The following is a 24293-nucleotide window of genomic DNA, read 5'->3' as shown; positions in this document are numbered from 1 at the left end:
AGCGTGGGAGAGCTGGGAGGGATGGGGAAACTGAGGCTCAGGCAGGCTGCACAGGAAGAGAGCCAGGTCCTGAGTCACCAGGCCAAGCTCCTGGGGCCCTGTTCTGTCTGCCTTGGGCTTCGAGGGGCACCCTGGGGACACGGCTGCAAGACACTTGTGACTCGCTATACATGTGACCTTGAGTAGGGGTTGGGGGATCCCTGCAACCACAGCTTTGGGGAGTCACTTTAAGTCTAAGTGTGGCGCTCGGGCCGGGTCCCGGTCGATCCACAGCAGAACTGAGCGAGCGCAGGGACCATCCTCCTCCTTGCTCCTTTTCTGGAAAAGGTGCGAGGACAACCTCCCCTGAGACACAAAGAGAGGGAAGGAGTACTCACCTGAGCTTCCCGGAGCCTGTCCTAACAGGGCTGATCTTGGCCCGTGTGGAGCGGGAGATGGGGCTGGCCAGCAGGGCTTCTGCCTTCGCTGCGTTCAGCCCACCCCCAGCAAAACCCAACAGTGGAACTAAAAGGCCCGAGGTCAGACAGATGTGGGTAGAATCTCAGCTCCACCACGTCCCAGCTTTGTAACTCAATACAGTTTACAGGGCTGATGACACCCTCTCCTTTGGCAGACTGCAGGCTCTGGTGCCTAGAAGCACAGAGAGGCTAAGGAGCCCACAGTGCATCACACAGCGCCTAAGGGCCGGCTGTGGAGCCCTCCACCACGACCACGATGCTTGCCACCTCCCGCAGCCCTGCGGGGTCAGCCCCAGGAGAGGAACAGCAAACCTTTAGCAGCACTGAGTGAGGGGCCCTGGCAGGGCCCCTCCAGTGGCAGGACCCCGTCTCTAGGGCACACAGGCCTCAGACAGGGAGGGCCAGTGGGAAGGCACCTGGTGGGAAAGGAGCTAAAAGAGGATCCTCCCAGCCCCACCCGGCACACCGGGCCCCTCACAGACAACAGGACCTCACTGCCAGCTCCAGGCTCAAACACAGACATCAATCAGAAATCCCCAAATCCTCAGACTCTACAAACCCTAGTTCTCTGCTCGTGGATGAGACCCTTGAAAGTTACCCTCGGGCCACAGAAACACTTGGGAAGGGAGAGGAGAGGAGGGGGAACATGAGATGAAAGGGGTCTTAGAGTCTTCTAGACTTCCCCACCCCCACTCCCCCACATGGATGAGGACACCCAGGCCCCGGAGAGGGGAGTGAGCTGCAGAAACAGCCCGGCAGGGTGGGGAAAGCCTGACGGGGTGCAGGGAGCTAAGCTCCAGCTGAAGTCCGTGCTCTGCTCAGAGCCGTTTCTTAAACATTAGAAAATGCACTTGTCTCTGGGTTAATAGCCAGGCTTATGATGTCTTCATTCACAGAAAATAAAGGGCAGCTAAGGTCTGATGTGTACCAGGAGAAAGTGTTTCCACCCATTCTCACAGTGGGTCTGTATTTAGCTCATGACCCCAACCCCCCAAAAAGAAGAATGGCCCTGTGTGCAGGGCCTGCCATCCTCTGCTGATCCTGGACATTCTGGTCTATGGGGTGGGTACACACCCCCCCACCCCCGCCCCCACCCGGTGACTCACCTGATCCTCTGTGGGGCAGGTTTGGACAGTTCTGAAGTCAGGTTAGTTGTCTGGGTAAAAAGCAGAGAGCCGCTTTCCCAGTGTGGGTCTGTCAAGCTCTCACGGGCTCTACCTGCAGGGCCCCAACAGGAGCCTGCACCCCACCGGACACCGGACTCACGCTCTCCCCCTGCCCACGAAGCACTGACGACAATGACAGGGTGGTCAGGGCAGGTGCGCTGGTGCCTGAACCTGCCCCCGCCTTCCGGGCGTGGAGCTCCACTCTGCCTCTTCCTGCCGCCCCGCGCAGGGCTGGCCCCCGGTGTGGGGGGACCGGCTGCCAGGACACACATGCCACAAAGCTGCGCGCCCCCACAAACTCCCATCTGGCCCCCTTCTTGGCCTGAGGGGCCGTCCTCAAAAGCACCGGTTGCACCGACCCTCCTCCAGGGCCTCTTCTGCATCAAGAAAGCGATTTCCACTCCAGTTCAAAGCCAGGTAGGGAGAGGACAGCCAGCCGCAGTGTCACTGGACTGGCCAGGTTCCACAATGGGAAAAAGTGACTCGCCACAGGAGCCACTGAGGTGACAGAGGAGGTCCTGTCACCCTTTCAGGTCCCTTGGGAACAAATGTGGCACCAAGGCAAGTGGGTCTCCTCCAGCCCTGGGACGGCCCTCCTGTGCACCTACCCCTCTCATTAAGGACTTGTCCCGGCTCCCAGGCTTCAGGCCTCCGGACACTGCGACCTGTCCCTACTCATTCTTACATCCCCAGCATCTAGAGCATTGCTTGGTGTTCAGAACCTACTTAACAAGCATTTTGTCCTTAAATGAATTAATGAACAAACAAACAAACAAATGAATTGACGAATAAACAAATGAGTCACAGGGTTGCTTGGTGACAGGGAACTACCTAGCTTGAGGGAGACATATTTCAATATAACCTTGGGAGGAACTTTCTCAGTAAAATCTCCAGCACTGGAAGAAGTGGCTTCAAGACACAGCACCCTGCTGGGTAACACACATCTGCAGTGTCAGGCTGCCAGCCTGTGACCCGAGATCCCACAGCTAGGAGTTCTACTTATGGAAATAACTGTGCAGGTGATCAGAAAGATTTAGGTGCAGAAATGAAACAACAGAAACAAGTCTCGTACTGTGCTCAGTAGATCACTCAAGGTAGATTTTTCCCTTTGCTTCTCCATATTTCTAATATTTCTTCAAGGAACATGTTACTTGTATGAAGCTTTCCTAAAAGTATAGCTATTACTATAGAACAGGAGTGTGCAAAGGACAGCCCTTGGGCCAAATCCTTCTGTCACCTGTTTTTGTAAATAAAGTGTTATTGGAAACCATCAAGCCCTTCCCTGTATGGCAGAATTCAGTAGTTACAAAAAGCCCACATGGCCTGCAACACCCAAATTATTTATCATCCGGCCCTTTCCAGAAAAAGTTTGTTGATTCTTGTGTTGAATATTCAACAGCAAAAAAATTATGTGACATATATTTAGGTAAAAACTATATCATATAGAAGTCTGTGCAGTATGATCCTTTTTTTGTGAAATACATCTTTAAGTGCACAAAAAGGACTGGGAAAGAATGGACTAAAACGTCTGCAGTGGTTATCTCTGTGTGGTAAGGGCACATACATTTTTAAATTATTTTTATTCGTATTTATTGTATTTTCTCTATGTCCGAGATGAACAAGGATTAATTTATAGTAGGAAAATAATAATAATAATAATAATGTCATTAAATAACAAAAATAACAACAAAGAAGTCAGTAATTGTCCCTCTAGGAGGAAAGCGAGTGGCAAGGGTTCGAAGGTCACTCATACAGGACGTTTCAGAGGGGGTTGGGCCCCAGCTGGGAACGGACGCACACTGCCAAGGTCCCCCCCGCCCCCGCCCAGGGATTATTTTACATCACACAGCAACTCTGCGGAAGGATCACTTCAATTTTTCAGGGCAAATTACTTAAAAAAAAAAAAAAAACCCAAAACTAAAAAACCTATTTCAGCAACAACTTTAACAAAATATATTTAGCAATAAAGAGAAACATGTATCTGTCTTGGTCTTCAAGGAAACAACCGCTGCACACATTTTACGTTGAACTAAACATAAGCAAGTTGGAAACTTTCCAAAATGCCTCTCAAGATGATTGAAGACCACCGAGGGTGTCCAAAAACCACGATGACAACCACTGAGTTAAGAGTTTCGTGACATTACTTTAATGAAGAGACGAGAGCGCCACAGAGGGGGCCTGCTTCATCATACATCAAATGGCTTTGGAACTGAGGTCAAACCAGAGGAAAGAAACTGGTGTCCCCTAAGTCCCAGCCCAGCCAGGCACCTGCCAGGGGAGAGAATGGATCCTTTGCGGCATCCTCTGCACCCGAGGCCCAGAGTAAAACTTCAAGGTCTCCCCACGGTGTGCCCCGCTCCCAGCAAAGGCTCAAACGTGACCCCACCCTTTGAAAGCAAGTGACAAGGCATCGAGAGCCAAGCCCACCCACCACCCACTTCCTCCTGCCAGCACCTGGCTGGGCACCCCCAAGAGGAGGGCCGGACTAGCCAAGGATCAGCTTGTGCCGTTCCTCCCACATCTCTCAGACACATGCCACATGTCACACACAACCCCAAGGCTCACAGCAACAAAGAGGTAGGTCCCACAAGAAGCCAGGCCCTGGACCACTTTCCCTTGGTAGGGAAAGAAAACAGACCCGTGCACATAAACTCCACCCACTGCCACCCCTGTGCACAGCACACCTTCCTTTGTGCCTTGGCCCACCCATCAGGTAGCGGTAGGGAGTGTTCAGACATGCATTGTTTTGGAGTTCTGCGGCCTTTTTTGAAGATGTGGATCAGGGAGAGGATGGTGGCAAATCTCTGTGCTTAGCTCAGCCCTGTTTGTCACAAGCCAAGCCACCCAGCTCTTCATCCTGCCTCCTCAGCACATGATAGAGGCACAATATTCATTTCTTACATTATGTTAACAAGCCTCCTTATTACAGGGTTGTCTCAGCAACTGACCAGGACAGCCTTGGCTGGCTCCACACCTTCGCACCCATGCCCTACCAGGACCTAGGTGAAAACAGTAAGCCAAATACAATATAAAATAAATAAATGGAAAGAGCCCCAGGGAATTGAGTGCACCGCTAACAAAGAAAAACTACACCAGATCTGGCTCAGAATGAAGTGGAGAGGCCCAGCAGAGAGAAAAGCCACGTGCACACCGAGGAGGACCTGCTTCAGCTACGTGGCTCCCAGGGGACCACAGAGCCCTGCTCAGGTGACTCGCCACTCAGGGTCTGCCCAAGAAAAAAGCCCCAAAGCTCTGCCCAAGACCTGCTCCCCTGAGCTCTTTTGGGAGGGCCCCCAGCTTTCTGAGAAGGGCTTTCCAGATGGCGCCTGGCGGCAGCAGTGCCAAACTCCACAGCTTAAGTAAATGTTGCCGTCGCCCCGTCCTGCCAGGAAAAGGCAAGGGGGACCCACGGCTCCTCTCAGCTGCTGCGATGCGTGCTTCCTGGAGAGAACAGACAGCCCCCTACCACCTGCCCCGCACCCTGCTACAGAGCCCCCTTTCCTCTGCATTTGAGAGCTTCCCGCACCCTCTTCTACCTCCTCCACACGCCAACCCGGTCCACACGGGTGGGGATGCACTGTCAGGTGCCAACAGAAGAGAGGCAGGTGAGGAACCCAGAAGGGCAGCAACAGGCCCAAGGGTCGCAGATGGCAAAGGTTCCAGCCCAGTCATCACGAATTTGGGACGTTTGCACAAATCCAATCTCCTGATCTCTGCAGGTGCTTCTCCACCCCTACCATCAACGCTACAAAACAGCTCGACAGTTATGGGAGTTGGGGCTCACTCCTCTTCCGACCTCACACGCTCAGAACACTGCAAAGTGCTTCCAACACGGATCTCTCCCAGGTCTCCCTCCGCTTTCCATCTCAATATCCCTGAGTATCCCAGTGGTCTCCCCTAGCATCCAGAGGAATCTTGAGGCCAGTAACACAGGAGGCTTGTTGAAGCTCGTCCTTGTCTCCACCCCTGAGACAACAGGGCCACCTTCCAGTACCTCCTCTCAGAGGACAGACCTAGGCAAAGGCTGAGGTGGAAAGCAAGGAAGACTTTCCTGCTTTTTACCCCCTCAGGAGTGTGCTTTTTATAAGGGGGCACAAAGCTTCATGCCAACGAAGGGGTTCAAAGGCACAGCAGCCTGGTGGAGAAGGGATCTGGTGAACAGGAGGACCCCAAGCTGCCCTGCAGACAGAGGCCGTCCCCACTCCGCAGGAGAGGCCACCAGCAGTGCCGACATGTTGGGCCCACGTTCCCAGATACCTGAAGGCACAGCAAGGAAGTGGGTGGGTGAAAACTGGCTCCAAGCAGCTCATGACATCTGCTTTTGACCAACAAGCAGAGGCCACACTGTGGCCATGTGCAAAGCAAACCTCTAAGTCCAGCCCCAACACACCTAAGGTGGTGGGCAGGATCTGAGCCCGGAACCTCCCGTTCCAGTTAACCGCAATCACGCTCCATTTTGAAAACTGACTGCTAAATTCTTTGCCTCATCGTAACCTGTCCTTAGCTAATCTGTGTTTTTCTTATTGCCATTAAATTTAGATTTAAATGAACGTTTGCTCCCTGCGCTAACGTGTACAGAAGTAGCGCACCGTGGGCACCCTGGGCTCCCTGAGCTCGCCAGGCAGGAGCGCCGTGCCCCTAGCAGCACAGGAGGGAGATTCTGAAGGTGGGCAGAGTGAGGTAGTGGGGCTACACAAAGGCCGGGCTCCAGGGACCCTGCGGCAGGAATGGATCCTTCAGACAGAAGACGGTGTCCTGGGAATCAGGGAATCCATGGGAACGCAGAGGAAAGAGACTTCGCTTCTGGGATCTCGTGTCACACATCTTTTATATCACACTCCCAATCTGAAGACTTTTAGAGCCAGTGCGATTTCTCTCTTTCTGAAATACTAAGTGACAGCGCCATCGGGCAGCCCCGTGGAAGTGGGATTTACAGCTCCGCGCAAAGCGGTGAGAGAGACAGCCAAGGCCCCAGAGTGGCACTGAGTGTTCCCAGGCAAAAGACAATCAAAGGGCACGGAGTGATGGGAAGTTTATAAAAAGGAGCTGCAGTCAGGCGCCCGGCGCCCCCCCAGACAGGAGGAGGGCGAGGTGAACCAGTATCTGAGGGCTACTGCTCCCCAGCTCCAGCACCATGCCCGCCTGGGCAGACCACCCCCAGACCCAGCGGAAAGGTGGGAGACCAGAGTGAGCCCACCTGGACCCCTTGACCTCTGCCCCATCGGACACACCCCAGGAGCCAGCCCAAGTCTGGCCAGCCTGTTAGCCCGGGCGGGGCCAGCTCCCCAGAGGCAGGGCCCGCCAGCATCTGCCCGGGCACGGCTTCGGCACACACAGCCGAGCCTCGGTAAATCTCCACAAACACGGCGGCCGCCTGCACACACTTCCACGTCGGGACGGAAAGGCTGCATATGGCGCTCGGTTGTAACAGCTGAGCTTTAAAAAAGTGCAGCTTTTCATCTCACTGAACCAGCTCCCGAATTAAAAGGTGGGGGAGGGAGAGAGAGGGGGCTGCAGAAAGGGGAAGCTGGAGTGGGCAGGGGGAACCTTCCATGCTGAATTTGATTTTACAAGGAATTTCAGACTAGTATCTGCTCAAAAGGTCCCTCTGGAAAATGAAATAATGTTCCCTGTTTGTCATCCCCGACTTTACTAATTTCAAGGTAGCAATTTCATCTTTTAAAAAATAACTTGTTTTTCTTTTTCCTGCTTTTAATAAAATAAAATTGAAGGAGTCTATCAATGAGGAAATCACTCACATGCCTTAGATTGGGTTAACAATTTTTAAGCAAATTTCAAATGGGATTATTGTTTTCCAAAGTTCTGCTCAGCTAAGAGATTAGTGGCCACAATGCCCAGGGGGCGTCCCCTGGTCCTTTTAATTCCCTGCCCGGAGGTGGAAGGTGCTGGGAGAGGAACGGGAGGGAGAAGCCCGATAGGGCAGTTTTCCCGGAATTGCCTGGAAACTTTTACTTTCTGTTTCCTCTGCTGAGAATGACTGTCTTCGGCTCAGCAGCCAGCTCCCCTCTCCCCCTCCCAGCCCCCTGTTGCTGCATGCCATCCCCGAGCTCCAGTATAAAGTTTGGCTTTTGCAGCAGGAAGCAGCTGGGCCAGGCAACCAGCGAATGATAATGGCCTCAGAAATCTGCTGTTCGCTCGGCAACAATAGGGTGCTCAGTCTACTGGAAAATTGTGTTCATCAGCTAACTCTGCTCAGTTACTAATTGACATTGCCAAATATTTTAAGAACAATTGGAATGCACAAGCAAAAAAAAAAAAAAAATGAAGATCTTAATCCTCAGACTTAAATTTTTTCTTTTGCTTTTTCTTTTTTTCCCTTCTTTTGGGTGCCCGGATTTGTTCGTGTGGAGCAGGCAGTGGTTGTCATGAATGGGGGCAGGGAGGAGGAGCCACATGAGAAAAAGAGGTGGAAAAGAAAGAAAATCTATCATATCACTATACACCCGATGTAAATGCAAGGGAGCCCTGGATAAAGGCCTTTGATGCTGTGGTCAATGGGCCAGCACAGGATGGAGACCCAGCATTTCAGGAATGTGGCTCAGGCAACAAAAGAAGAGCCCACGAGGCTTCCAGCCCAGCTGATCAAATAATCCTTGTCCATCTCAAAATATTATACCAGAAGTAGTAGGGGTTAACAATATTTTCATCTTTGCATCTCTTCCTGGCTTTCCATTGATCACAGAACTTAGCCGACTTTATTTAATGAACAGAGGGTCAACGCATTCAATTACCCCTTTCCCACCATCAACACTTCAATTAGCCCCTCTCCAAAATTATGGGGAATGCACAAGGTAACTGCCCTGTTGGATATAATGAACAGTATCGTTTCTTAGTACATTAAGTTTTAATTATTCTGAGCATGATTTCCAAAGCAAAACCTAAAGAAACATAACTTTGGTCGTCTTCTGACTGAGGGTAAAGCTCGGATCGGAGCACAGTCTTAGACGAGGTTTTAGGGAAAGATGCAGAGATTAATACCATCGGAGTGTTTGCACGCGAGCCAGAAATGAGGGAGCATCAAAACAGCCGCCTCGCTTTCTAAATGTCATAAAAGAGTAAAATTTATAAGCTGCCGCTTTCCAAATAGTTTCCCTTTGCATTGTACACGGGGGCAGAAATGACATCTACGACGGTGTGAAATTATTGGTAAGTCGAACCAACAACAACAACAACAAAAATAAAACAAAGGGGAAGGATGGGGAAGTGATCTGTGTGACTAGTTTTGTCCATTTTCTGTTAGAAAATATGACCTCTCAATTTGTCAAAGGTCCTAGTTTTCGCAGTTGATCTTAAGCTTGGTTCTCAGCAGTTTGGAGAGCCAAAGAACAAACACATTTTCTGGTTCACTGGAATCATTTTCACATGTTCACTGATTCAAACATTCTTTTGCTCACATAACAAACAGCTGCATCCCACATTAGCCTAGCCAGTGACAGTCGCCCATCTCGGCAATAACTGTTTGATTGCAAACTTGACCCCTTCTTCGTCTCGGTCTGAGCAAGACATTTTTAAACAGCCACTCCGTTCCAATCCTCCTTTGCAAAGAATTACATCTGATAACAAAGGACGTCTCTGCCACTCATTGTAAGCCTTCTTCTGGAGATCTGTTCTAAGAGGCTCTCTGTAAAAAGGTTTTTTATGATGAATTCAGAGCTACTATCATGTTAAGAGCAGCGATTTATAAAGAAGAATTCATTGGTTAAGATCTGAAAAAATAGTTTCTCAGGCCCTACTGACCCAGTTTTCAACAAAAAAAAGAATCAAGTGATGCAAATTAAGTTTTGCGACATTGTTATGCAGTCTGAGAAATTTGTAAAATCGTGTTTTTGCAGTTATTTCTTAATAGAAGCCTTAATAAGTACTTCTTTCTTTACTTAAGGGCTTAAAGATTTTTTTTTTCTCCTTTTCACCTTGCAGGTTTCTCTCTAACAGGTAATAATAAAATACCCATTGTGTCAAGATTTTTATTTAAATGCTTATTTTAATCACACTTTATACAAATCAGACTTGTTAGAAATAAGAGGGAAAACTAACCCAATTTGGTTAAGGGTCCTAATCCCAGGAAACCCTGAATGGCCCAGGCGCACGGGCTGATGTGGGCTGCATATTGGTATGCCATCAATTTTCCTACTTAGTCAGAAAATTATGAAAGGGTCTAATTTGAATATGAAGAAAACAAAGAAGTCAACCAGAAATGAAAGAATCAGTATTCACAATTGTACGATACTTCAATGAGGGAAATAAAAGTGAGAAGATAACCCAACTCAAGTATAATTCACCTTTGAGTCCCAAACCCGGTTGGTTCTTTTAAGCAAAATGGGCTTTTTTCTACACAGCATTTAGAGATATGGAAACAACAGAGATAGGAATAGCATGAGGCTATCACTTGGCCAGAAGGTGAGAAAAACACGGTAAACACGTCATTAATAGAGCCGGAACATTTGGTGTCAGAATATTCTGCTGAGACCTTTTCATTTCAGCAGGGCTGGGAGAGGGATGAAAATCTGTCAGTGTTAACTCCACGTCACTCCAAAAACTTAGGAGAGCCAGTCTGTGCCCTGCTTTCTGCCCCAGAAAGGTCCCCAATCCAAAAACCGTGAGATGACACTCCCCAGGAGAGGGGACCTCCTCACGGGAGGCCGGAAGTAATCCCTCCTGACAGTGGGCCGCCTGGCACTTTGCTGCCTTCCTGCACAAAGATCCATCGCAGAGTCCCCGCGTCAGGCGGGGACACTGCAAAACCCTTGCCTTGCACGTCTTGGGCAGTGGTCATGCCAGGCAGTACGGCCTAGCCCTCCGTGGTGCTGGAGTTCCTCGTTAGACTCTTCCAGGGTGTCTCCCCAGAAGTGCACTGCGAAGGAGGCTAGGACTCCAGGAGTAGACAGTGTGTTTCATGGGTGTTTAAGCCGCGGCATTAAGTGCTATCGGAATCTCTGGAATGTGCAGTGCAGATTTATGTGTCTTAACAATTCTTTACTGGTTTGTAATAAGCCAGCAGACTCACACTTTATTTTAATACTAATTTTGTCCTAGAAGAAGGGTATGCTGAAGCATGACAATAACAACACAACTAAGCTGGCATCTACTTAATAAGTGTAGCGGTGAATTGCCTCCAATACTGAAATATTTATCGAAACTGAGACGTGAAAAAAAAAAAGGAAAAGGGGAAAAAGAACTTTTTAAAAATGACCCTCAGCAGTGTGCGGCCACATCTTTAACAGTGGGCACTGCAGTGCCTTGAGGTGCCTCAAACTGTCTTTCATTTTCTAGACTTAATGGCTGATTGCAGAAATCAATGTTGCCATTAGTAACAGCGTATTTGTTATGGCATGATTTCCTCTGTTGTTAGGCTGCAGAATGATTACAGTATTAGCGAGATGCTTTCTTTATAAAGGGCTGGAGATATAACTTTCAATTTACTACCCATTAGTAAGGGGCTTTGGAAATACGGATGAAGGCAACAAGCTTACCTGCTGTTAGGTAGTGATTTTAATTTAGCTGTCTTAGGCTAGCAGGTTTTGTTTTGTTTTGTTTTTTCCTTTTCCTTTCTTTCTTTTTTTTTCTCCCCCCAAACTGGGCCAGAAAGCTTCAGCATTTCACAGACATTTTGATGACAGATTTTCTGCTTTGCTATTTTAGACCCCAAAGCTGTATTGCCCGTGTAACACAGTACAATTTAAGACGAAGTCGCGCATCTGTGTTTCAAACCTCTGTGCTTTTCCAAACCATCAGAGGAGAATGGTGTGGTTCTTCAGGTTAGAGGCACCTGACAGGTAAGCCAAGCTGTACTTCTGAAAGGGGACCCGGGGCAGGTTTGGTCTGGGGAGAGACAGTGAGGGGCCCAAATGAGAGAATTATGGGCATATACTTGGGGGGATAGACCGTGAGGGTCTGAACTCACGCATTCACATCCACGGATGGAGCCAAACAGCAGCTCCCGGGTCCCAAGGGTGATGGCGGATGGGGGTCAGGGCGTGAAATGGGGCCAGGCAATGGCAGGGGAGGGAGGCCATCCCCGCTGGCAAACGTACCAACTGGCCATCTCCACCACACCAGAGGAGGATCGACGTACTTTCCTGATGGCCAGTGTTCAAGGGAAGCTCAAAGAGTTGAAACGACAGCCTTCCCTTGAGGCAGGGCAGACAGGCAAGGTCCACACAGAGCACCACGCCACGGTGACCTCAGAGCTGACTCTGAAGGGCAGCAAGGGCCCTTCCCCACCGAGGCCTGAGCAGATCCAGGCCCCGGGGCAGGGAGGGCCCTAGCACCAGCCGCTGCTCCCCCATCTCCCCCGGCAACCTACCTGAGGAGGATGGCGAGGAGGGGTGTGGGCTGTCCTCCTGGGCACTCCCGGTCTGCGAGAGCCCGCCTCCGACCCCGCTCTCCTCGGTGACATTGGAGGAGCCGGGCGTGGTGGAGCGGCTCACTGACTGGGACTCCTGGTCACTGCCTGAGCCGCGCCGCTCCTCGGGGCCCCCGTGCAGCCCATCCTCGTCACCCTTGCGGTCCCGCTTGTGGACGCGGGAGTGCACGACCACCTGGTGGTAGGTGCGGAACACTCGGCCGCAGTCCGGGCACTCAGTGGGCTTCTCCTTCAGGCTCCCGGGACCCTGCAGGTTGTACTCAAGAGCCTGGCTCAGCCCATGTGACAAAAAATCCCGACTGCCTTCTAGAGGGTCGAGCTTGTTTGGCAGGTCTCTCTGATTGCCCACTTTAGCGCTGTGAACCAAATCAGCAGGCATTTTCTGCTTGGAGCCATCTGCTCCCACTAACACGTACTCCCGCTTCTCCTTATCAAACAGAACTCCGGCGTTTGCCAAAGTGTCTTCGTGGTTGCGCTGTAGCTGGTGCTCTTTAGACAAGAAGCCGTGTTCCATGGCCATGCCCCTGGCCATGAGCTGCCAAGCCTGGTAGCTGTTCACGGGGTCCATCTCGGCAGCCTTGGCAGCTGCCTGCAGCCGCTCGATGCAGCTGGATTTCAACGGTGGCACAAGGTTGAGGCACCCCAGGAGGGAGTGCTTGTCGCCCTCGGGGACGCCGTGCGCCATGCTGGAGATGGGTGTCAGCAGCTTCCCCATGACCTCCTTCTCCTTCATGGGCATCTCGCCTTTGCTGTAGAGCTGGCTGGGCTCGCTCAGGCTGGCTTTGTCCGAGGCCATGAAGCCGCTCTGCAGGCAGGAAAGGTACCTGGAGTACAGGTTGGCGTGGGCCTCCTGGGACATGCCACCCATCGGCACAGGCACCTCGGGGTCGCTGGGGGACTTGTTCTTCACGGACAGCTTGTTGAGGTGGACCTTCATGTGGTTCTTCAGGAACCAGGGCTCTTTGAAGCGCCGGCCGCAGATCTGGCAGCAGTGCTCGAAGGAGTCCTTGTGCTTCCGCATGTGGCCCTTCAGGAACCACGCCTGGCTGAACACCTGCCCGCAAACCTCACAGCGGAACTCGTTGGCCGACTGCTCCCCGCCGCCGTTGGGGCCCTGGCCCTGGGCCGACTCGGCCGTGATGTGGGCCTTCTCCACGTGGCTGATGAGCTCCTCCTCCTGCGAGGCGGCGAAGTCGCACAGCGTGCACTTGTAGGGCTTGTGTAGGATGCGGATGTGGCGGTCCAGCTCCTCCCGCTTCTTGAACTTGCCCTTGCAGAAGGTGCAGCGGAAGCCAGCGGCGGGGGCCACGGCCTCCTCCTGCACACTGGCCGGCTTGGGCGAGGGCACCGGGTTGGCCACGTCGGGCACGCTGTGGTTGGGGGGCAGGGCCAGGTTGCAGGTGGTCAGCGGGGCCTGCTGGGCGTGCGGCAAGGGCTTCAGGTCGGGCCGGGGCTGCAGCAGGCTGCTCTTCATCTGCTTGTCCCGCAGGATGGCCCTCTCCTCCAGCTCATGCAGCAGGCGGTTCTCCTCGCGCACCCGCCCGCGCCCCTTCCCCAGGTTGCCCAGCTTGTGGGTCCGCAGGTGAATCTTGAGGTTCCCTTTCTGTGCCGCCCGGTGGTCGCAGTACGGGCACTTGAAGGGCTTCTCGCCCGTGTGAGTGCGCATGTGCAGGGAGAGGATGCTGTTAAAGCGGAAACGCTTGCCGCACAGAGGGCAGGGGTACTTGCGGTTTTTGCGGGCGTCGTCCTCGATGTCGCTCATCTGAGACATGATGCCCAGGTTCTGCCCGTTGAGGAACTGCTGCAGGTCCACCCGCCCGTTGAGACTATTGTCCACGTCCCTGCCCAGCTGGTTGGCCAGGAGCGCCATCTGACTGCCCATGGGCTGGCCACTCATGGGCACGTGGGCCTTCTCGTCGAGGGGCGCGGGGGTCTTCTCCTCCGGGTTGGGCCGCGGATGCAGCTCAGGGAAAGCATGGCTGAGCTGGGAAGTGATCTGGTGCAACTTCTGACTCATGGCATACTGGCCGTTGAGGACGGGGCCGCTCAGGTGGGGCTCAGCTTCTGGCGCCGCCGAGGACACTCCAAGGCACAGACTGGCTTCTTCCATCCCTGAAAATAAAGAGAGAGTTCAGATCTGTGCCAGGTGCCGTGGCGCAGCGAATCAACGGCATCAGCTGGTGGGGAATTTGCATTTCATGCCTTACCTACACATAAAAATGCTAAGGAATTATAGTCAAAAACAATAATAAAAAAATGAATTATTAAATGCCAATTATGCAATATGGCATTGCTCCTCCAATTTGTTTTGGCGATAGATCGTCTTCCCTGTATTTTCTATTTACAGACTGCAATTATTCATTCACATTTAAATTATTAATGTTTTACCACTTTCAGCACCTAATAACAAATCAAGGGTCTACATGTTAAACTTTTCCACCTTTCCCCCCTTGTAGCACCTGCACCTGTTGGTTCAGTTCAAAGTTTGCTATAGAGCAGAATGGCTTTAACTGTAAGACCAAACTGACTTACTTGGAACTTTTATTTCTGGTTACTATATTCAATATGTTCGCCAGTCAAAGATGAAAGAGATTATTTTATGATTTGGCAAAAAAAAAAAAAAAAATCCAACCCAATGGCATGATATTTACTGGTACATAATAAAACAAGATAATGTTTTGGGAAAAAATAAAGTAAAGGACAGGCTTTAGAACAATAAAAGGGATTTTGCTTTAGTCAACAAAAAGTGCAGTAATATCTCATTAAGCTGATTAGTATGCTGCTTAGAAACAGTACTAGGTGCTGTAACACATGATTATAATCATAAAAATCCTTCAGTGTTTGCAAGGAAGCATTAACGAGGTATATTAAATTTTAAGGAGACTGCGAGTAGCGGCTTTGCAAACCTCAGAGATTAAGATTTAACCCTTATGTTACGAAACACTGTTATTTTGTCATTTGGTAACTGTGCCCATCAAAAGAAGTATAAATTATCTCACGATGGAATCTTAGTGGATTGTTGAGCCTGCTCAAATTTGGGTAGGGGGTAAAGACTTACACCACAGAGTGGGCTTTCCCTGTCCTTCAACTGGCATGATATCTGTGGCAGGGACTTTGATTGGGCTTAAAGAGACCTTTTATAGAACTAGATAAAAACCAATTAAAATCCAGGGATGATGCCATAGGAAGTCTCAACCAAGTTTGAGTGTTTTTAATAACTTTCCCAATATACAGTAATGAGTACAAATTGTACCTGCAGTATGTGTTTTGCAGAAAATTAGAACCCAAAGCTGTTTGTTAAACATTTACACTCAAAGCTGGTCTGCATAATTGTCTTTAATAGTCCTCTGTGCCCCCTCCAGCCTGTGTAGAACTGCTAAAGCCAGACCGTTCGGGGGTGGGCAGAAGGGACAGTTCCCTCCACATCAGAGCAAGCGGGGAGCTCAGCTTTGAAAGGCATGAATCCATGCCTGGGGTCCTTCTATTTCCAGATCTGTCTTCCACTCGAAGGAGTCCAAATTTGTTTCCTGCCACTGGAACTGTTACTGCACATCCATCCCCTTTGTATCCCAATGTTTAGATGTGTTGGCCAGCCAGGGGGTCCAAGAGTACTGCTTAACCCCAGCCAGGACTGATTCCTGGGCCAAGCAATTCCCCAGGGGGACCTGTGGGGACAGAGCTCAACTGTGGAGGAAGCATATTCGGCCCTGACGGGGTCTGCTGCCTACTGGGCTTCCTGCCAGGCAGACCGTGCATGGATGGAGGGTCTCCAACAGGAGACCTGACTTCTTTGGCAAGAGGACAGAGGCTGTGAGTCTGTCTTGCAAGAGAGGAGAAGAAAAAGACATGATGTTTCTTCCCAGGAGGGAGAGAAACTGCAACCATGGTGTAGGGCTGACTGTCCATGAACAACTACCTACACTCACACGCACATACAGGCACACGGTCACTCACGGGAAAAGAATGTTTCCAATTTCTATGTTTTCTTTTTTGTCTATGGTGGCCGTCTACACGAAACAAACAAGCAAACAATCAAAATCACATTTTGGAGCCTGGTCAGAAAGGAGTAATTTCTCACAGAGATTCTTGCATTCATTTGACAAACTTGCTGAGTTTCCACCGTGTGCCAGGCCCTGTCCTTGGCAATGAAGACGCACTGGTGGACAAGACTGGCCAGCCCCTGCACTCGTGGCACCCGCTGGCCAGCAGGGAGGAGCAGCCCCAGTGTGAGAAGTTGCTGGAGCAGGACTGGGACCTGGAAGGGCCCTGTCTAGAGCCATTTCTCCACCTTCAAGCCCCATCCAGCTGCTCTGGCTCCTCTCCTGCGCAAACATGGATCGTGACCCTGAAGCCACTTGGGAGTGCTCAGAATTCCACCCAACAGCTCTGGGGAAGTTTGGAAAGTCCAAAGCCAACATGGATGGCCCACTTCCAAAGGCTGCCCAGTTGGCCAGCCCAGAAGACATGAATCCAAGAAGACGGGCTATTTTCAGGTTACTGCTGCTGAGCTGACACCAGTTGAGCCGGAGGGAGAGGAGGCTGGATGTGCAGGACAGCAGGACTGCAAATCAGGTTGGATGAGCGGCATCAAGTTGAAGACCACCACCCCCGCCAGTCATGCTGTGCAAGGAACAGCCCAACTTGTCAAGTAATGAATGTGGGGAGTTTTCAAGTTAGGTTTGGATATGGAATTCTTTTATTAGGCCCAAAAATTGTTTTTCAGAGTCAACAAAGCTTTTTTTAACCCCGTTTAAGCAACCGGTCTTCAGGTACCATTGCTGAACACGGAATGTTGGAGAACGTGCAAAGGCACAGGCAGATCCTCCCCCCCTGCAGGTCTCAGCTCACACACCCCCTTCCCACAGAGGCCCTCCATGTCCACTTCATCATAGAAAACTTAATCCCCGCAGCCGGTTTCTACCCCATGGCCTTACTTTCTTCTTCATGGCACTTACCACTGGGCCAGTTCTCTTGCTGACCCTTTTACAGATGTGCTTTACTTCATGCGGGCGGGATCATGTCTGCCTTGGTCACAGATAAAGCCTCGGGGCCTAGAGCAGAGCTGGCTCATTGTAGCTTCAGAACATTCTAACTGAATGGATGAATGAGTGAATAGATGCATAAACACAGTCCATAAACGAAGGCTAGCCTGTAGCAGAACCGCATTCACTCCAACTTCATGGGATTCAAATTCAGCTTCTGCACAAGTCCTTGAACATCCAACAATCCGAATCTGTCAGAGTCAGAAGGGTCTTGTGCTCCCACCCAGAACCTAGGGGTCCAGAAATGGCCAAGGGAGAGCCGAGCTGCTCCCCCTCCCCAACCAGCTCTTTCACTATATGTACCCATGGTGGCCATCCGGGCTTGGACCACCTCTGATGGCCTCGCTGCTGGCACTAGGAGATGGAGAGCAATCAACCCCTTCAGAACGTGATCACCCACCCTGGGATCCGTGGGAGAACCCAGAATTTCAACAGAGCTGGCCGGCTCACCAGGAGACGCTGGGGATTACGCCCTCAGCCCCTGAAATGTGCGCCAGCAAAGCCTGCGCCGAGCCCCACAGTGAGGCCGGGCTGCGCCCAGCGATCATCTCAGAATTCTCTGTGAGATCCGACACCCAGTGATTCCACGAGCAGGTGCAGGAGCTGCCATGGGTCAGTCATGACCCATGCCAGCTGCTAGACTCAGAGTAAGAAAGGGGAGTGTGAGTTCTTGGAAAGAGCAAGGGGTAATTGGTGTGCTGTCCCTGGGCCAAAGCAGCCGAGGCAGGACGAGCTGGCCCGAGGCCCGGCCTGGGACTCACAAACCCTGGGTCGGCCCCAATTTCTCCAGCCTTGACACTTCACCCATCCGGAATTCATTTACCCCTTATCTCAGTCATTCAGTAAATGCTTGCCCGGGGCCTTCTATGTAGCTGCCCTCGAGGGCTTCTGGATACAAAGGGCCAGTGCAGGCAAGGCCCCCAGTAACAGGGAAGCAATGCAAAAGGCCCAGAGAGGCTGAATTCAAAGCTCAGAGGAAGGAGGAACCAGTGCTGCCGAGGTATATGGGGGCACGTGTGATGTCCGTGTGCGTACACATGTGTGTGTGTGCACAAGAGCATGCCTGTGCTGGGGGAGGGGCAGCAATTCCCTAAGTGGCATTCCTTCAGCAGTGAATACAAATGCGTCCCCTGGGAAACCAAGGGATCACTTACCCTGCTGCTAAAGGACTGGCTCCAACTGCAGCCCTGAGAGCTCAGGGGCTGGGAGGTGGCGCTGCCCACGGGCTCACTCTGATGGAAGGTGCCATGACTCCTCTCCCCAGCCCTCAGGGAGCGAGCGCAGGGAGGACGCCTTCCCTCTAGGACAACGCTGCTTCTTTACAGGCCCCTGGTGACGGTGTGTCAGTGTCCCTGGCAGGGCCTCCTGCCACAGGACACCCCCCTGTCCTGACAAACGGGGCAGGCACACATATCCACACTACCACCTGGGAGCACTTTATCCCGAGTACCCGACCCACCCTTCACTCCCAGCCCTGGCTCTGGAGCCATCATCCTGTGTTCCAGCAGGTGAGGGACCCACATTAAGAAGCCAAGAGCCAGCACAGGGCGGTCCATGACCCTGGGCTTAAGGCAATTGGGCAGCTGGGACTTTCTGAGAAACCTATACAATAACTCAACTAACCCTCTCACCTCGGTAGGAAAACCCTTAGCCCAATCAAAAGCAAGTAAACAAACTACTAAACCCTGAGAACAGCTCACCCGGCCTTCAGCTCACGGCTCCAGCCCAAAGCATAGCAGGAAGATCAATAAACCCCGGCTGACTGATGAAAGGAACCAACGCATATGTAATTTCCCAAACAAACAGCAGAGAGGCAGCCGGACGTCCTTACTGAGACTGGACAGGGGACACTGTGAACGGTCAAATCTGCTACGTCGTCCCTCCAACCTGGACACACTACACATCCCACCCTGGTCCTGATCTTTCCTGAGCCTGGGGTCACGGTGGGACCTGGAGGCACGCAACCCTACTGTCAATATTGAGGAAGACCCAGGCTTAGGCTTGTGTCCTGGCAGCCAGGGCGTTGCTCACCATGCGGTGGAAGTGCCAGGCCCGCCTCTGAACACAGGCAGGGGCCCCAGCTGATAAAGCTTCTGAAGGCTAGAGTTTATCCTTGAGCTGCGCAATTTCACATTTCACGACGAGGGTATTCTCAGCCTGTGCAACTCACCATTGGAATCACAGATTATCAAAATACATTCTGTCTCCTCATCCCCATCACTGCAGGTACACTGAGCCATTCAGCTGCCTTTGATGGTGCTAATGGTTATTTTGATTTTGCATTTCTGCCTTCAAGACTATTTCCTGTGATATCAATGACAAAAGTTTTCACTTAACTCTTCCAATAGAGAACCTAATTGTATCTTTCACTCAAAATGAAATTTGAAACTATCAGGACACCAGAAATGCCAGCTGCTACGAGTCTAAATAAATTTTACACAAAAACAGTTTCATTTTGCTAGCACAGAAAAAAAAAAGTAATCTTATGAATAGCCCAAAAAATATAGATCTTGCCAGTAAGTTGCATGAAGGAGTTTTATCCTTATACCATGAAAAAGAATAGCTGGGAAATAAAATGACTTTCAAAATAACCATTTCAACTGGATTTTTTTAAATCAAATATTGTTGTGTAGCCAAGCACAACTAAATATTCCCTTTTTTATCAAAGGGGTGAAAGTGCTGCCTCGGAAACCTTGCAGGAGCCCCAGAGCCCCCAGTCGCTGGGCAAGGGGTGGGGCTTCAGTTCACAGCAAGGACTGCACACACATTGTGGGTTTTACCCCCAAATTGTGTCACAGCGTGTAGTGCTGGAATTAGGTGAACCTGCTTCCTGGGGGCTCAAATGACCCTTGGCCCTTCCCCACAACCCACCTTGCTTTCTTACACTTTGGGTAAGCAGTAATTAAGACAACTTCACCTGGGATACAATGGCTTCTTATTAAATACCATTTTTCCAATTGTTGTACCTCAAACTGTTTAACCAAGGTTGTTATAAGCATAATACACTCCTGTTCTGAAATACAGAACACCAGACTACTGAACCTTTTCAGGGTCATTAAACAGCTGTAAACATTATTACAAAAATAAACCAGAGATTTCATGCTTACATTTTGGCCTAGAGCTTGCTATGCTGAGCAAGTACATTTTTTCATCTCTTACAATCAACGCTGGTGACATTTGGGCATCCAAACAAATTACATCACAAACATTACTGAGGTGGGCAGGATACTGAGTGGTTTATTTGCCAGATGATTAATAGATAAACAGGAGGGCAGCACGGGTGACCTGTTCCGTTTTGACTGATGTGTAGACAACACTATGAGACAGGGCCAGAAACAGTTAAATCCTTGCTGAATTTGTTAATGAAAATATGATATTCAAATAGGGCTGCAGAGTATGGTGGCTGTGTAGCCAGGAGAGTCAAGTTGGAGAGTATGGTTAAATTCCCCATCCTCCCATTGTGGGTGGAATGTTGGCTAAAAAGTTAAGGTGGTCTGCCTCTAAAGGGGAACACGACTCAGCTGCGCTGGCGTTGCACGTGGTCCCGCAGAACACCAGGCAGCTTCCGTATTAGTGGGACGAGAATTGGAGGACTTAGAAGAAGAAAAAAGAATAAAAAGTATCCTGTCTTCAAAGACTTTGGATGATTTCAGACTTCTCAAAGGCAAAGAGTTCTCTCCAGCATGCTGGCTTTTGGAAAGGCGGAAACTAGCCCAAAACTGAAGACAGATCATGAGCGTATCAGATGGGAAAGGAAAACATCCACAGAGTTCCCCTGTCCTCTTCTCAGGGTAGAGCAGCCTTCTGGTCTGAGTTCCTGGCTCACTATCTGCACACCCCACACAAAGCCGGGCACACAGGGGATGGAATTAGAACAACCTCATGTGGGGTAGTTGTTAAGACTGTGGACTGATCAGGCAGTGTGCGCTCTCAAACAAACAAAAACAAATAACAATAATTGTCACCATCTCCATCTTTACGGCAGCCATCACCATCATCATCACCACCTGCATCAGCCACAGAACCCTCATCCTTATCATCTTCCCAATACTCATCCTCTTCCTCCTCTTCATGGCAACACTGTGCGCCAGCACTGTGCTAGGTACCTCACAACCATTATCTCAACCTAGAATGGTAGGTACCATACTAGTCAAATACTAAAAATGAGGAAACTGAGGCTTGGAATAGTTAAGCCTCGCAAGGTCACACAGCTGAGAAGCCTGACTCCAGAGCCCAAGCAGTACACGCTGGAGGGAAGCCTGCCCCCTTGAAGCCCACACCACGTTCAGTCTCGCTGGGCTGGATGCTGACAGATGCCCCCTCCTTCATTTGTGAAACATGTGGAAACAAAGGAAACCTCAGCTCATGGGAAAGCTCCAGGGAAGCCAAGGAGCGAGAGCCCTCACAACCATGTGTGCCCGGAAGTGGAAACAGGCAGTACGTTCCATAGAAAGCACCGCCAGGGGCTAGCACGGTGGGATGGGTGCAGGAGGGCACCATGCAGCTAGAAACGCCGCTTCTCTCAATCACTGGTTGGAAGGAGGGTCACACAAACATTTATTTATATTATCTTGTTTTCATAAGATAACATCCATAAGGGTGGATATATTATTTCACATGCTCTTGTCTTGTGTTAGGTGTGTTATTTCCCCAACTAGACTGGAGTAAGGGAGAGAAGGCACTGGAAGGACCACTAACATGTATCCAACTGCTGGCTCTTCCACTGACATCTGTTTGACCTTGGGTACCCGCCGGAGCCTCAGTTTCTTTGTCTCTAAAATGGACTGGTATTAACTGTCCTACACGTTTCATAGGATTTTGAGAAGGCAAATAGGTTTGTAGGAGAGAGAAGTTCGCATTTAAATTACAGAGGACTGGACTTCCCTGGTGGCACAGTGGTTAAGAATCCACCTGCCAATGCAGGGGACACGGGTTCCAGCCCTGATCTGGGAAGATTCTACATGCTGAGGAGCCAACTAAGCCTGTGCGCCAAAACTACTGAGCCTGTGCTCTAGAGCCCGTGAGCCACAACTACTGAGCTCACATGCTGCAACTACTGAAGCCTGCGTGCCTAAAGCCCGTGCTCAACAAGAGAAGCCACTGCAATGAGAAGCCCACGCACCACAATGAAGAGTAGCCCCCACGCGCCACTAGAGAAAGCTTGCGAGTGGCAACAAAGACCCAATGCAGCCAATAAATTAATTAAAAATAAATAAATTATAGAGGACTGTGCCCTATGCCATAACATTTCTCAGGAGCTGACCACAGTAGCCTTCAAAATCCAGAAAGGACCTTCACCTGGGTGTAGAGTAAATGCTGAGAGCTGAAGGACGTAACTAAGGCACAACCAAGGCACACAAAAGTGGTTAATAAAAACTCATTCGTTGCCAACTTTCTTGGTGCAACTGTAAAGTGGGCCTCACATCATTCAATAACACTTTTTAATGCCTACATCTGGCAAGAAGTGGGGCCGATCTAGAGATATACAAGCGAGACCAGGTCCTTGCCTTTGAAGCTGGCTCAGGGAAGGGAAATAGATGGACTCAGGGAGACCACAGACCAGGGTCCCGTGCTGAAACGGAGGACTCTACAACGTGCTGTGAGGCTGGGTGCGGCGGGGAAGGGCTGCAGGGCAGAGAAGGGAAGGAAGACCAGTGAGGATAACAGCTGCAAAGAGCCTGGAACGAGGCAGAGAAGACAAGGAAGCGTGTGCGGGACCAAGGGGTCAGCTTGTGCAAAACCGGGACTCGGCATAGAATGTTCCAGGGGAAGACAGGAAAGGGCCTTGGCCAAGCGCAGACTTGAATGTCAACCTGTGGAGCATAGAGTTAATATCTGGGGCAAAACAGGGGCTCAAGAAGCCCCCACCAGAATTGTCACATGACACGTATGCCTCACAGCGTTGCTGTGACACATGAGCAGTTTTCTACCAAATGTGGATCAGAGGAGATGGAGAAAAATAAAGAGTGAAAGTAAACTCCTGGACCACAAACCAAACATGTGAGGGCCGAAGTTCTCATCACAGTGAGGGTTCCCTGTGCATGAGAAGGAAGAGGGTACTTAGAGTTTGAAAGAAGGCATTGGTCTCCCTTCTTCCTCTTTGTAATAGCAAAAAAGTGGAAGAAGCACCACTCCACAGATCCTGGCAGCCCACCCAGCCTCTCCAAAGGTGGCAGCCCAAATCTATCCTCCATGCTCCTTCCTGGTGTTGCCTGCTCCAGGAAGCCTTCCTGGATTTGCCCCAGGCTGGAGGTGATCTCTCAGTCCCCAGAGCTCCCATGCCGTTTCTCTGGAACTTGTTAAGACATTCATGGGGCCTTATTGCATGGCTATCAGAGGTCACGCTTCCTCTCCTCCTCTGCTGGGGCTTTGTGAGAACAGGCATCTTATTAGCCCCCTGTCTGTAGCTCCTGGAGGGCCCAGTCCAACCAAAAGCTGTCCTCTAAGCTTCTGCTGACCACAGTGCAGGAGAGGAAGGTGGCCCAGAGTACCACAAAAATGGACAGCATTTTGTGAGCCTTAGCCCAGGCCTCTCCCCCTAGAATCCAAGCTATCAAGTGGTGTTTCCATTTCTCCCAGATGGGCTGATTTGGGAAGGGAATGATCCCCTAATTTGCTGTAATTGATTTATCTGAACTGTGTCCACCCCATCAGGGAAAGCAACAAAAACTATGCATATAAGCTTTTAGTGACTGCCCTACCTTTAAAATGATATCACAAAACTGAGAAAGAGCCCAGCAGTTGTCATGAAGTGTATTGATTATTTCTCTCTTGCTGGTTTTTTCTTTTCCTTTTTAAACAGACTTTGTCATGACAGGAAGTTAGATATTTAATCCCCCATTAACCCGCCTTGGCTCCCTGCTCAGCCTCAGCACCGAGCTGCTGCCCTAGAACAAAACAGGGGACCTGGATGCACAGGACGCCCCACAGAGAGCAGGGCACTCAGCTACACCTCATCACCCTGGCACCCCTGATTAAAGCCGTTTAAGTCTGAGCCCTTCTGGACTATGATATTGTGTCGAACAGTTTATTTTCATTTCACAGAAGCTTCAGGTTTGATTTGGTGCAAAACTAAATATAATGTAGAATGCACATATGCAAGAGTGATCAAAGAGGGCCTGACTGTGAAATATTCATAGAAGCTGGCCCAGGGAGATTCGTTCACAGGGGTACCTGTCGAAGACACGAGCTCAGATACACATCATCTCCTGAGCACACACAATCATTACTGCGTAAAACTCCA

The 24293-nt window shown here is 50.5% G+C and overlaps 1 protein-coding gene across 1 annotated transcript in view; it reads right to left on the bottom strand.

The window, feature by feature from the left end:
• Nucleotides 1-24293, bottom strand: part of ZNF536 (zinc finger protein 536) — a 308162-nt gene that overhangs the window by 215357 nt on the left and 68512 nt on the right. Inside the window, exon 2 of the mRNA XM_057712666.1 lies at nt 11949-14120. Coding sequence (XP_057568649.1) covers nt 11949-14118 — 2170 coding nt within the window. The 5' untranslated portion in view covers nt 14119-14120. The remainder of the gene's footprint in view (nt 1-11948; nt 14121-24293) is intronic.

Source organism: Hippopotamus amphibius, chromosome 16 (assembly GCF_030028045.1).
Source record: "Hippopotamus amphibius kiboko isolate mHipAmp2 chromosome 16, mHipAmp2.hap2, whole genome shotgun sequence".
NCBI lineage: Eukaryota > Metazoa > Chordata > Mammalia > Artiodactyla > Hippopotamidae > Hippopotamus > Hippopotamus amphibius.
The sequence above is the reverse complement of the archived record's forward strand: the minus strand, read 5'-3'. Positions and strand labels throughout refer to the sequence as shown.